This window comes from Capsicum annuum, chromosome 2 (genome assembly GCF_002878395.1).
Source record: "Capsicum annuum cultivar UCD-10X-F1 chromosome 2, UCD10Xv1.1, whole genome shotgun sequence".
NCBI lineage: Eukaryota > Viridiplantae > Streptophyta > Magnoliopsida > Solanales > Solanaceae > Capsicum > Capsicum annuum.
The window spans coordinates 123,013,434-123,026,600 of record NC_061112.1 but is presented as its reverse complement, the minus strand read 5'-3'; the positions used below and the strand labels follow the sequence as shown (position 1 = coordinate 123,026,600).

Genomic DNA, 13,167 nt, shown 5'->3' with positions numbered 1-13,167 from the left:
AAATATATGTTTAGTTGTATAATATTCACTATTACAATTTAGTTGATATTTTTTCGTATTACATAAACGATGGGATATTTAATTTATTATTAAAGTTGTTAAATGAAAAAATAAGGTAAATTTTACTCTAACAAAGTAATTAAAATAAATTCACACTAATTATATTTAATTGTTAAAAAAATAAGGTAAAATTTTACCCCTACGAAGTAACTAAAATAAATTCACACTAATTATATTTAATTGTTGAAAAAAATAAGGTAAAATTTTACCCTTATCATAATGTAATAAAAATAAATCCACACTAATTATATTTAATTATTGAATATATCAAAAGCTAATTATATATCTTGAAAAACATAAAATAATTATTATCAATAATTATTTCAATTTTTATGATATATTGTATTATATAACTCCATAAGTATCCAACTTTATTTTATTTAAAGTAAATTGTAAATTTTAAAAGTAATGTGGTCCCAATTCAAAAGTTCCAAATTAAATAAATATTAAAAGTAACAAAATATCTACGGAGTAAGTACAATTTGTGTACTTCTAGAAAGGTCAGTAACTTTACCTTGTATGAACGTCCATGTTTCCAAAATGAACACTTCGTGTTCTCCGTAAAAAATGCACTTTAATTTTTACACAAATATTTAAGCTTGTTTGTTGATCAAATATTGAGCATTTTTTTTGGCTGAATATCAATCAAATGCATTGTCGATCAGAAATTAAAGTTTAATGAATTGTGGCTTGTATATAGCTGTGTAAAAATTTAGTTTATATTTATGTATTTGATGCAGATGGTCAAGCTAGTTGTTGAGATCGTCTTGGTGAAAGAAGTTTCTGTGATGAATTTTCTAATTCGAGGTAAATTACTCATCTGCTTTGCATGAAGAAGTTGAAAAAATATTAAATACAGTATATGAAAATCATTGATTTTTTTTTTTGTGGACGGATAAAACGATGTCCTGAGCTTGGGGTATATTAGAAACAACATTTCTAATTTTTCGTAAGTAGTGGTAAACGTTGCATGCCCTTTAACCCCAGATCTAGTATGTGGAAAGACACTGTGTATATTGAGTTGTGTTGATAAAAATACATCAATACTGAGATATTTCATTGTATCTATGTATATAAAAAATGAAATTTATAACCTCTATTAACTTTTCTGAAGTGTTAATTTTGTATTGTTATATTAAGAGAAGTAGTTTTGTTCTGCATGTCATAAAGTTTCAAATTACTTGTGTTTACTATAATTTTTATGGATTCTGAATATTAGAATGATTGACTATTGATCTGTGAGTATGATTTGATATTTTGGAATTTTGAAACTAAAAAATATTTTCTTCAGTGTTAATTTGGTGGTTATTTTCTTATGATTAAATTATTTTTTAGAAGAAATAATTTACACTTCAATTTCTACAAGTCAGAATTTAGAACATGCATGTTCTAGAAGAAATTGAAAGAATGCCTATACCTGATATCTTTCTGCAATATGATAAATATCCGACACCTAAAGCTCTTGAATAGCAACGGGTAATCTTATTCTAGTAAATATAGTTCTGGATTTACTAATGGACCCAAAGGGATGTAGTGTAAGGATCAATTTCTTGGTTTCACTTTTGGCCAATAGGTCCTTAAGCTTTTCCTGCCTTTGGTTCAAGGAAGGCAGGCAGGTTGAGATGATTGTCTCGTACCATTCTTGAGCTCTTTAGACCTCCATTTAGTTTTGGTTTCTTTAGTTCTTTAGTCGTTTCTTTTACATGCATCTCATGTACCTTCTTCATGCCTTTGCCTTCGTTAATATAAATCTACCATTTAACCCATAATATAATGAAGAAGTGTGTTACCCCTTTTAAGTTTTAATGCCTAGTATCTGATATTAATTGATTTACATGCTTTTATCTACAGAAATTCAAAAATGGAAAGAAATTAGAATATAAGATAATGTCATTGAACGATATCGTCAAAATATCGTCTTTGGACTGTATATGTTGCAGATGTCACCTGACGCTGTTGAAGTTGTACTGACATAATTTTGAGAAGTGAGTCTTTTTCCCATTCTCTTGTATTTTTGACTTAGAGCTACAGTTAATGTTATTTAGGTTGTTTTATATGTTCATAGATAGACAGAACCCCTATTTTCCATTTTGTCCAGTGGATATTTAATTCAATGATAAATATAAAGAATGATTTGGTGGCTCATAAATTTTGAGATTTGCTGATATTGACCATCTAGTAGTTGTAGAGCTACCGATCTTACATTACAAAACATTACCAGCTTTGCAATTCTTAAGAATCATTAGTTTACATGAAAATTCTAGACAAATATTAATAGTAATTTCTTGTTCCAATAAAAAGTTAACATAGTACTACTCAAAATATTAGTAGTAGTTTATTGTTCCAATTACTAAACAACCACTTGTCATTTGAACTGTCCTTTTTTTATAATCTTGGTGTTCGGACCAACTTGCGCACACGTGTACTAATTCCATGGGATACCTGTCACCTCTCACCAGTTAACAAATACCATATCACTTGTGAAACCCAGAGTCCCAACTTATAAAGAAATAAAACCTGCACTGTAAACTTATGAGGTTGTCACTCCTTAACCTTGCAGGTCTTTTCCTGATAAAGTTGCAGCAGTGGCCGCAAACATCGTGAATAAGCTTGTTAAGGTTAGTCCTATGTAAAGTTACATTCTTTTTTCTTCAATAGGTAAAAAGTGGGAATCTTAAACATTTGACACTCATCTAGATGATATGCTCTCTTGAGATTAGTGGGCAAAAGAATTTTGTATCCTGAAAGATGTGAATGTCCCTTAAATCAATTCCAAGTCTATCCAAACTGTTAGCTACTTCATTAGCTTCCTAGTAGAAAGAATGACCTTTTCATTTTCCTGCTCCATCACACAAATAATGAATCCGATATCATCTCTCAACTCGCTATTTCTTGTGTCTCATTTCTTTAGTATTTGAAAAACCAAAAGGGGAGTCTAGCTCCATGATAATCTGATTAAAACCATTATTCATAAACCATTATATTAGAGACTAAATACTATCACATTAGCCTCATCTGCGTTGTTACTGCTATGGTTAGTAGGTGCAGAGAAACCAAATATGAGCCTCCTAGTAAAGTAAGAATCTTAGAGAGATTGATGGGACATACAAAAAAGGAACTAATAAAGTTAAGCATCTTATGAAGAATCTTGCAGCAAGACAGCAATCATCTTCAGGATTCAAGGTATTTGCTGTTGATGAATGTCATTTGTTGCCTACATATTGATAGTTGAGATATTATTGCACTGATATTTGACATTCAAAACGATGTTATCTCATGAAACAAAAGGGGATTTGGATATCGCTGGACAGAAACCTCGAAGTGTACTTTAGTTCAAGGGAGAAGCAGTTCTTATACGATATTATGGCAAATGGTCGAAATGGAATCGATGTGGACAAGTTGGTTTTCTCAACCATAGATTATTCTGTATTTTTCTCTTTCAGACTTGTTTTTCCAGTTTTCACTGAATGGGGCTTTCATTGGTTTGCAGGTTTGATTACATCGTCAGAGATACCCGAGCGTGTGCTCTAGGATGCATTTTTCTGTTTCAAAGGTCTTTTCTTTCATCTTCTTGGTTATCGTTACGCGACATCTTTTCACAAATATTGGATTGAAAGAAAAATAGTTCTTTACTATAAAACTGGCATCATATTCTATAGGTTAATGGAGACAATGAGAGTTCTGGGAGACGATATATGCTATGGAGCCTAAGATTGTTAGTACTTCAGTCTTACCAGGATTTTTATTTATTTTGTTCGACTTGTGATCTTATTATTTGTGTGGATGAATCCTCAGATTTAACCATCCACAAGTTAGTTGCCACACGAGCTGATCTACACAGAACTATTTATACTCATGCTAAAGTGAAGGTACATAACTAATTTTGACGAAATTGTGCACTGATTTTGACAAAATTATGCACCATCTTTTTGTATGTCATTTATAAGTGTATGTGGAGGCTTTCAACTTGTTATCCCATCATTGTATAGGCAATAGAGCTTATGGTGGTAGATGCAGCAGTGAAAGCAAATGATTATCTACAGATAGTATCCCATATAGAGCACCCTTCTCAATACTGAAGGTAGGCATGGTCTTTTTATTAGCTTAAATCTAATCAATTCACGGAACCATGAAATTAATTTATCTATGTATGTGGAAGTAGATAGACGACACCATTTTAAAAACCATTGAGACTGCTCTAGATCCAGAATTAAAGGAATCTAGGGATTTGATCCTCCGTGTTCAAAGAAGAAATTTGTACCAGGTATAGAGACTATCTAATGGGTGTTGATTAAACCGTTAGCGTTTAACTTATGTCCCTGCCGATGTCGGCTATAGGTTATGAACGCGTTGGGCGCGTCACTGCTGACATCGGCTATGGGCATCTGTCCTTGTCGATGTTGCTGTGCCCTTTGGATCTATAATTCTAGAAGGTCCAGTCAATCATATGTGCTTATGAAGGATTGTATCCCCGAGTTCCATGTTTTAGGAACATTATATATATACTTTTAAATCATATATTTTTTTCTGGAAAAACATTCAAGTAGAAGAATATAATTTCTGCGCAAGTTAAACTTACAATTAATAGAACTGAAAGTTATTTACATAAACAACAACAATATAGTTATTCAAATTTTTCAGTACCATCTGGTTATTTAAGAAACAGAATACTACATTGTTTTACACATGATGCGTTGGTAATGTATTCTGTTTTTACGACATACATTTGAGCTTAGTTTTTAGCAAGTTGTATAGGTTGTTTAGTAGATACTGTAGTAAATAGCAGAATTATGGTATAGAACAGATTAGTTATGGTCATGTATATCTGATATAATAAGAGTGCCTCAACATTCTATGTTTTCTGCGGGCTTGTTCTTTGGCTAAAATTGAGTAGGATTTTGAGAATGTCTAATTATCTGTATTTAGATCAATGGTAGTTGGGTGAAATGGATGATGAAATGGCTGATGGATGACTGGAGAGTTCTTTTCTGATGTTGAGGAATAAGCCAAAGTATTTCCCGCTGTTGGTTTTGTGCAAACAATGACATACAAGGATTGAGATGCGATATAGTGTTGAGGTACGTTTGGTGCCTTAATTTTCTCGCTATACATAAAGAGAGTTACTTTTATTTATCATACCAGAATGTGAATTCCTGTATCTTATGTTTTTAACATTGGATTTTAGCAATATATAATTAAAGTATTTTTAATTATCATACCAGAAAGTGAAATCCTGTACCTTAAGTTTGTAACATTAGGTTTTGTTACTTACACACTTTGGGGTTTCTTTCTTCAAATTCACATGTTGTATCTGTTATGCTTGAAGTTCCATTGACGTTTGACATTGGCTATGAACTTGCCCATGTCGAATGTGGATGCTTGACGCATGCCCCTGACGATGTCGGTTGTGGGCTATGGGCGCTGGTTGCGTCATTGCCGTCGTCAGCTACTTGCTCTTGCCCATGTTGCTGTGCCCTTTGAATCTATAATATTTGAAGGTCAAATCATTCATATGTGCTTACTTAAGATTGTATCCCTGTGTTAATGTTTTAGGACAATATGTTTACCTTAACTAATATACCTTTTTTGGCTAAAAGATTCAAGTTGAAGAGTATAATTTCTGCGTAATTTAAAGTTACAATTAATAGGACTGAAAGTTAATTGCATAAACAAATACAAACAACACATAGTTATTTAAATTGTTCAGTACCATTTGGTCATTTAAGAAACACAATATCACATTGTTTTACACATGATGCACCTAAAAACTGTGACTTTGTTGTTCCATTGGCATTGTTGATACATAGTGGATCCAATGTTATGCTCCTGTAAGGTTCATTGAAAAAAAAGGATTTTAATGACAACGAATACATTAAATAAGCATTTAATAAGTGTAAGCAATAAGATGTTAAAGATTTTATTACATTCTCATCCATCCTCTATTTGTTGGTGTGCTGTATTGCTTAATTATGCAGATATCTTTTTCATATTCTGATTCATCCACATTCAAATCAATAATAGTATATAAATCTCCAAAAGACAGTGAGTATCAGACCAAATTTTGAAAAACTTCTCTATAAACTACGTTTGTAATCTGCCCATCTTCATCATAAGCCAATATTTTTAATCTCTTTCTACTTATCACCCGGGAAAGAGCTACATACAGTTGTCCATGTATAAATACTGGCTTTTTCAAAAATAATTCCACGTGAGATAGAGACTGTCCTTGACTTTTGTTGATTGTCATGGCAAAGGATACCGTAATTGAAAATTGTCTTCTTTGAAACTTAAATGGAATTCTAGCATCAGATGGTGTTAAAGTCATTCTTGGAATAAACACTTTCTGTCCAACCATCTGTCCAGAAAAAACTTTAGCTTCAATTACCTGATTTTCAAGTCTAGTTTCAATCAACCTTGTTCCATTACACAATTATGCTGACTGATCAATATTTCTTAATAACATCACCGGAACTCCAACCTTTAAAGTGATAGCATGATTTGGTACACCAGAACATTTAATAGTATTTAAAAATTTTGGTGTATGTACATGTTCCAAAGCTGAATAAGTTTGGTCAGAGCCACAAATTTTATCAGAACTCAAATATGATTTCTTAGGATTTTGATTGAGAGAAATCATATATTGATTGATTGATTCCACCATATCAAGAGTTGGAGCAAGAATGGCTCTTTTTTGTAGGTATCCTATATCATTGCAGCGACTAATAAAATCTGGATACGTACTTTCGACAATAGAAGATATTGGATGAATGGACTCATTTATCAGAAGATCCTTTGGTATAGGAACTTTTTCAATGCCATCAACTGAACTTCCAATCCTACCATCACCAACAGCCAAAATCCAATTAGCAAAATCTCTCAACTCATCCAGATCTGGATCTATTGCAGTACCTTGTAATCTCATATTCTTTGTTAGTTGCAACAGTTGACAATGAGACCATAAATATGAAGAATTGAGAGTTGCATTAACAATATTTTGCCTAGTACCTTTTGGGATGACAGGTAATATTTTTCTGAAGTCACCACCAAAAACAACTGTTTCACCTCCAGAAGGTCTTTGTGAATTGGATGAATCTTTGAAGCTAAGAATATCTCTTAGACTTTTATCAAGAGTTTCAAAACAGTATCTATGCATCATTGGTGCTTCATCCCAGATAATCAACTTTGTCTTGATAATTAAATTTGCTAAAGGAGTACCTTGCTTGATATTACATGTCGAATCTTCGATTATATTTAGTGGAATTACAAATCTTGAGTGAGTTGTTCTACCACCTGGTAGCAAAAGAGATGCAATTCCGCTAGAAGCAACTGTTAACACAATCTCTCCTTTAGATCTTATGGCAGTAGACAAAGTATTCCAAATAAAAGTTTTACCTGTTCCTCCAAAATCATATAAAAAGAAAAATTCACCCTCGTTTTCATTCACAGCTGTTATTATCTTTTCATACACAGTCTTCTGCTCATCTATCAAATTCCCAACCAATTGTTGATGTTCCACTGCTAAAGCTCGTCTGTTATAACGCATTTTGTCACAAATTAATCTATTATTCTGGTCAACCTCTTCCTCGTTATAAACAGGCATTGGCATTGTTGGAAAATCAAGAAAACTTCTTCCACAACCTTTTATAAAGTGGTCAATCTTTTGCAAGCAAAGATTTTCTAGATCATCTGTTAGGTTAACTTCTGAAAATGCACAACAACATAAACAAATAATTACATTAAATTTGAAAAGTATATTTTGGAAACGGTTAATGATATATATGAACATGGAAATTTTTATTAGATAATGAAGTAGTCTATTTATATCATCTGCTTTCAAATTTTTGTGAATGAAATAAAATATATTATATATATTTAATAAAAACTAAAAGTTTTATTTAAGTACCTGGGTTGTCTAAAACTCTTCTTTGTTCATGAAGGATATCCTCTGGTAGTAAATGTCTCTTGATTGCCAAACAATCTCTGGACGTGACATTGAATTTGATAAAAGTAGCATAGCAAATAATTGCCTTAGATATGATGGCATTCCCCAATTACTTGCTTCCACTATAGCATCCACATACTCTCTGTCATCGTCTAATAAACCTAGAGCATAACACACATCCCTGAAAGTCTTATGATCATGACTGTCGAGGCCCTATTTTACATGAGGTCAAAACAAGTACGACGTTATGGACTCTAAAAGAATGAAAATTGTACAGAGTCACCACCTAATTTTTAAGGAAAATAAGGAAACCTATTTATTAACAAATATTATTAATGTTTTTAGTCTGCGAAAACCTATTTAAGATTCTAGGAAAGGGTTCAAGTTATCCCGAAGGGAAGGGGTTAGGCACCCTTCAGGATCCACAAATTTGGTACCCGGCTAAACTAAATTTATCAATGAGGGAGGGGGTATAAATATTTAAAATAATGTAAAGTATGTATTTAATTATAAAATAATTCTTTTAAGAATATAAATATTTAAAATTATGTAAAGATACATGTATATTAAATCAATAAATAAAACATTATTATAAAACATATACAAGATATGTACAAATAAAATGTGTAAATACATGTGAAAAATATTTTATAATGCATGAAAAAGAAACGTATTTTAATATGTCATAAAAATAAATGTATTTACAAGTAATATTTTTTATTTGATTAAACTTATAAAGAAAAGTAAAATTTATTTGAGAAGAAAAGACTACAAAATTTGTAAATTACTTAATTAACTTGACACTTTTATTTAAGTGTAATAAAATAATATATATATGTTTTGTAAAAGTATAAACAAAATTATATTAGTACATGTATAAAAAATAAACTAAATGGAAATAAGTAAACTTATTTTAAAGAAAAGACTATGTAACTTGTAAACGTATGAATTACTTGATAAAGTTAATTATTTTATATAAATATATTGACGGCCTAAGTTTTGCCTAAAAGTGATGAAATTATGTATAAAAGCACTCCCGCCCAACGCCCCAAAAATAAAGTTTTTTTGTACAAATATAAAAATATAAAATACAATGCAAAATTAAAAGGGTCTCTTTGAATGCAGCTCCCGACGAGTATTCCAAATAACCTGTATATACACTTGTAAAAATGTTAGTCACGAATAAATAATAATTAAAATAAATCAAACAAGTATGTGTGTATATAAATATTTAAATATACTTTTGTTAAAAAGTGGGCTCAGGTAAAGTCATGGCTGCGAAATGATTGCTCAATTAATTGGTCGGCCAAAATCGTTTTGCTACGAAGTGATTGCTCAATTAATTGACTGTCCTAAATCGTCTTGTCAGAATATGAATTGTAAAATCTTGTGTTGTTATAAAATTTCATCATCGCCCAAAATATTTATTTTATTACGTATTTGTACACGTAAAGTTCGTCTTTTATTTACGGAGGCCTCAAATTAATAATAGTTTTTCATCGGCCACAAATGTGTAGTATCGTAATCTTTATCAATTTAAACTGATAAAGCAATAAAAAGAGTAAAATTAGTCCAAAAACGGCTCAAACCCATAAAGTTATAAGCAACAAATAGTCAACAAACCAAAAGTAAAGGTAATATTCAACAAAGAAAAAGTAAAGCAAGAAACATTATTAACAAAAAGTAAAGGCAAACACGTGGGTTACTAAAAATGTCCAAATAATGACTCATTGATAATTAAAACAACACCGCCAGGATAGAAGCATATAGATACAGTATCTGTTCCTTATCAGTGTAGCGCATCACAAATCAATTAAAGCAGTCCCCAAAATGCAAGACTATTAGCAAATCAACTGAAATTAATAAACTAATGTAAGAAAGCAGTCCAGGCAGGCAGCAACAGACAGTCAACAAAATTGAATCAAGATAAAATCTCGTTTCAAAATTCAAGCCCCATCAAAAAATATCAAATAATTGTAAAGGGGATTGGAGAGGTTACTTTCACGACGAGTATCGCTGGAGCAACACGTTAATGGTAATGCCAAATCCAGTTAGATTTGACGATAACAATGGAGGAAAAGGCAGTGCAATTTCTTTTCGACTAAAGGCTCACCCGCCGGCGACCAATTCCGGCGAGGCGCGGGGAAAAGGAGAAGGGGTGGTACGGTTGGAGGTTTGAACCTCGTCGGTCACCACCTCCGGCGAGGCAGCGACGAGAGACGGTAGAAGAAGAGAGGGGGCGGGGCTGGTTGCAAATTGGAGGCCAAAACTCCGATGATTGTTTGGTTGAAGACGCAGCAGCGATGACAAATCCGCCAGCTGCTGCTGTCGTTGGTTGCTGCTGTTGTTCCGGTGGTGAAGGGTTTGCCGATTTGATGGTGGTGCGGCGGGGAAGAGAGAAAAAAGGGTGTGAAGGTGGCCGGAGATGGTATGGTGGTTGTTGCTTGTCATGGGAGAGATAAAGAGGAAGAGAGTAGTTAGGGTTGGTGGTGATAGAGAGAGGGAAAAAATGTTAAGAAAGAAAATGGAGTCCCTTTGTGTGTGTTGTACATAGGTGTTTTGTAGTGTATGTATTGTGTGAGAAAAAAAAATGGAGATATGGTAGTGTGTATCCCTTCAAGTATGTGTTTTGTGTTGTGTAGTATGTGAGAAGAGAGAGGGTTATGGAAACGTTTGAATGAGAGAGGAGCAGATTTTTTTTTTTTGTCCTCCTCTTCAGAAAGAGAAAAAGGGTCCATGATATGGTGTGTGAATATGAAATATCCGTTGGAGCGTATAATTGTGGTAGGTGGGAATTTGAATTACAATGTTTGAAATTTTAAACGTTGCAAAATCTGACAAATACCAATAGGATTTCTCTTGATTGCTTTTGATCTGTATAGCATTTAGCAAAATAAAATTACTACTTTTCATTGAGATGACATAAAGAAACTAAACTTCTTCCTTTTGACTAAAACATATTTGAAAGAAGGATATATTTTCTTAAAGCTTAGAACAACAAATCTTTTTGCTACGTGTATTAGTCATACTCATATTCCTACTATTGATTATTTGAATCCTTTCCGATCTTGAATTAATTCTTTTGAGCTTCTAATTTAATAACTAGTTAATATATATTAAATAAAAAAAATGAAAATTTAATATATACATGACTACTTTAATAAATATGAGACTAAAAAATAAAGTAAAAAATTTAATATATACATGACTACTTTAATAAATATGAGACTAAAAAATAAAGTAACAATGATCGACTTTAAAAAAATAAAATAAAATAATAACAGTAATATTGATAACACATTAATATTTTAAAATTGATAATAATAGTATTACATAAATAAGAACGGTAAAAAAAAAATAATTATAAATTGAAATAGTGATGAAATATAAAATATTTAACGTACTATTAATTTAGAAGCTCAAGAAAATGAATTAATAGAAAGGATGAACAAAATTGAGTATCAATAAAAATTAACGCGACAAGACACCAAATTATTATTGCATTTGTATTGAAATAATTTATTCGACTCAGCTTTTGCAAACATGTAGAAATTGATTTGTAATTATGAAAAAATGTAAAAAATATTAAAAGTATAAAAAATGTTTAAAATATTCAAAAATATAATTAATTTAAAAAATATTATAAAAATGTGATGTTATGCACGTGTGCAAATGTTTGTGAAATAATAAATTGATAAGAATAAGAAAAATTATTAATAAATTATAAAGAGTAAAAAAATATAAAAATAAATTGATAAAATTTTAAAGTAAGGATAAACATCAATTTTTATTATCAATTATAAAAAATATGTGAAAATTATATTTTGTGTCTTTAACGGTTAGGAAGCCTGAAAACGCTAATTTTTAGCACGGAGAGCAAAAATTGGGTGTCAACAATGACCATTTATTTTTCTAAGATTCTCATAGGATGTTGGACCTTTGATAACATTCAACAACAATCTAAGATAATATTGCTCTCCAGATCCCGGAGGAACAAAGAAAATTCTGCCAATAGAAAATGCAGAAGTTTGTCTTTTTTCCCATTTCTTCAATTGTTGATTCCACATAAACTTTAGAGGAAATTCTGCATATGTTAGCTCTCTTGCTTTAGGAAATTCCGTATTTGCTTCAAACCACTTTAAAAACATTGATTTCTTTACGGTTGGTCTGTTAACTACTGCATCAATCGGATCATCATCTGAAAATATGACATTTTGATTGCCATCCAGATGAAAGGATAACCTTTCTACAGATGGTTCTCTATGATGGATTGGGAATTTAAAAATTCTCCAAGCTGGTTCACATGGCGATACATACCGACAATCACAATACATATTTATTTCATCAACAACTCTTGAGTCATCAGTATTTTCACTTTGAGAAAAAGCAGTAGTTACATGATCATAGCCTTTTAACATACTTAAATAAGTATTTAATGGACTTTGATTGGTTGCACCATTCCACATTAATATGTGCACCATATTTCAATAATCAGAATCTATTGTGTGGCACAACATACCTATTATCTAAATCAATACCGGCTCTCTTTGTAGATCTTCCATCATCCCTTCTTCTATATATAGGATACCCTTCATCATCAATTGTGGTTGAATCCACAAATTTTTTTGGAAAGTACTTTGTACATTTGCCATTTTGCATGCAAGGAGAAGATTTTCTTGCAGTACCACATGGTCCATGAATCATTAAATTTGTAACAACCGCATAATATTGAGGATCAACTAAATTATCAGGCGATTCAGCTGAAATAATGTCATCAATATCGGCGGTATTTGGACATTTATTATTAAGAAAAAGTAGGATATGTGCATGAGGCAAATTACACTTTTGAAATTCAATGGTATAAATCACTGTATAAAAAGATATATTAGTAATGTTTGTTTTTTGGTTGATAATTATAATAGTAGCTTACTAATAATTTAAAAAGTAATGTAATATTGTCATATAGTATAAAGTTATATCTGTTTTTACTTCACCAAAAACATTATTGTCTCGCAGATCTTTTAGCAACTGATCCAATTTGATTTTGAAAATTCTTGTTAAAATGTCTGGACGATCTTCCGGAGACAATCCCCTACACTTCCCAAATCTAGTAACCTCTGGCCATTTTGGATTGCAAGTAAATGTGATGAAAAGATCAGGGTATT

General features: G+C 31.5%; 1 protein-coding gene, 1 long non-coding RNA gene and 1 other non-coding gene across 6 annotated transcripts; 1 reads left to right on the top strand and 2 right to left on the bottom strand.

Annotated features, from left to right (window-relative positions):
• The first annotated feature begins 561 nt into the window (after positions 1 to 561).
• Positions 562 to 5,690, top strand: LOC107859225. Of its 2 annotated transcripts, none has more exons than XR_007052301.1 (10): positions 562 to 867; positions 1,912 to 2,045; positions 2,621 to 2,678; positions 3,103 to 3,243; positions 3,349 to 3,458; positions 3,551 to 3,613; positions 3,720 to 3,775; positions 3,856 to 3,929; positions 4,050 to 4,141; positions 4,987 to 5,690. It is a non-coding gene; the product is annotated as an uncharacterized LOC107859225 (long non-coding RNA). The 2 variants fall into 2 exon arrangements; XR_007052302.1 differs by having other exon boundaries at positions 3,100 to 3,243.
• Positions 5,656 to 11,125, bottom strand: LOC107859222 (ATP-dependent DNA helicase pif1). Of its 3 annotated transcripts, XR_007052300.1 has the most exons (4): positions 7,964 to 11,125; positions 6,802 to 7,761; positions 5,771 to 5,886; positions 5,656 to 5,680 (listed from the first exon to the last, which is right to left on the bottom strand). XR_007052300.1 is itself a non-coding variant. In XM_016704154.2 (3 exons), the coding sequence occupies exons 2-3, from the start codon at positions 7,664 to 7,666 to the stop codon at positions 5,879 to 5,881; spliced, it is 873 nt and encodes a 290-aa protein (XP_016559640.2). In that variant the 5' UTR covers positions 7,667 to 7,761; positions 7,964 to 11,125; the 3' UTR covers positions 5,708 to 5,878. The 3 variants fall into 3 exon arrangements, 2 of the variants coding, with proteins under 2 accessions (XP_016559640.2, XP_047262757.1); XM_016704154.2 differs by lacking the exon at positions 5,656 to 5,680 and having other exon boundaries at positions 5,708 to 5,886; XM_047406801.1 differs by lacking the exons at positions 5,656 to 5,680; positions 5,771 to 5,886 and having other exon boundaries at positions 6,112 to 7,761.
• On the bottom strand, positions 10,104 to 13,127 carry LOC107859223. The gene is made up of 4 exons (XR_007052657.1): positions 13,118 to 13,127; positions 11,904 to 12,870; positions 10,848 to 10,876; positions 10,104 to 10,445 (listed from the first exon to the last, which is right to left on the bottom strand). It is a non-coding gene; the product is annotated as an uncharacterized LOC107859223 (transcript).
• Between the last annotated feature and the right edge of the window lie 40 nt (positions 13,128 to 13,167).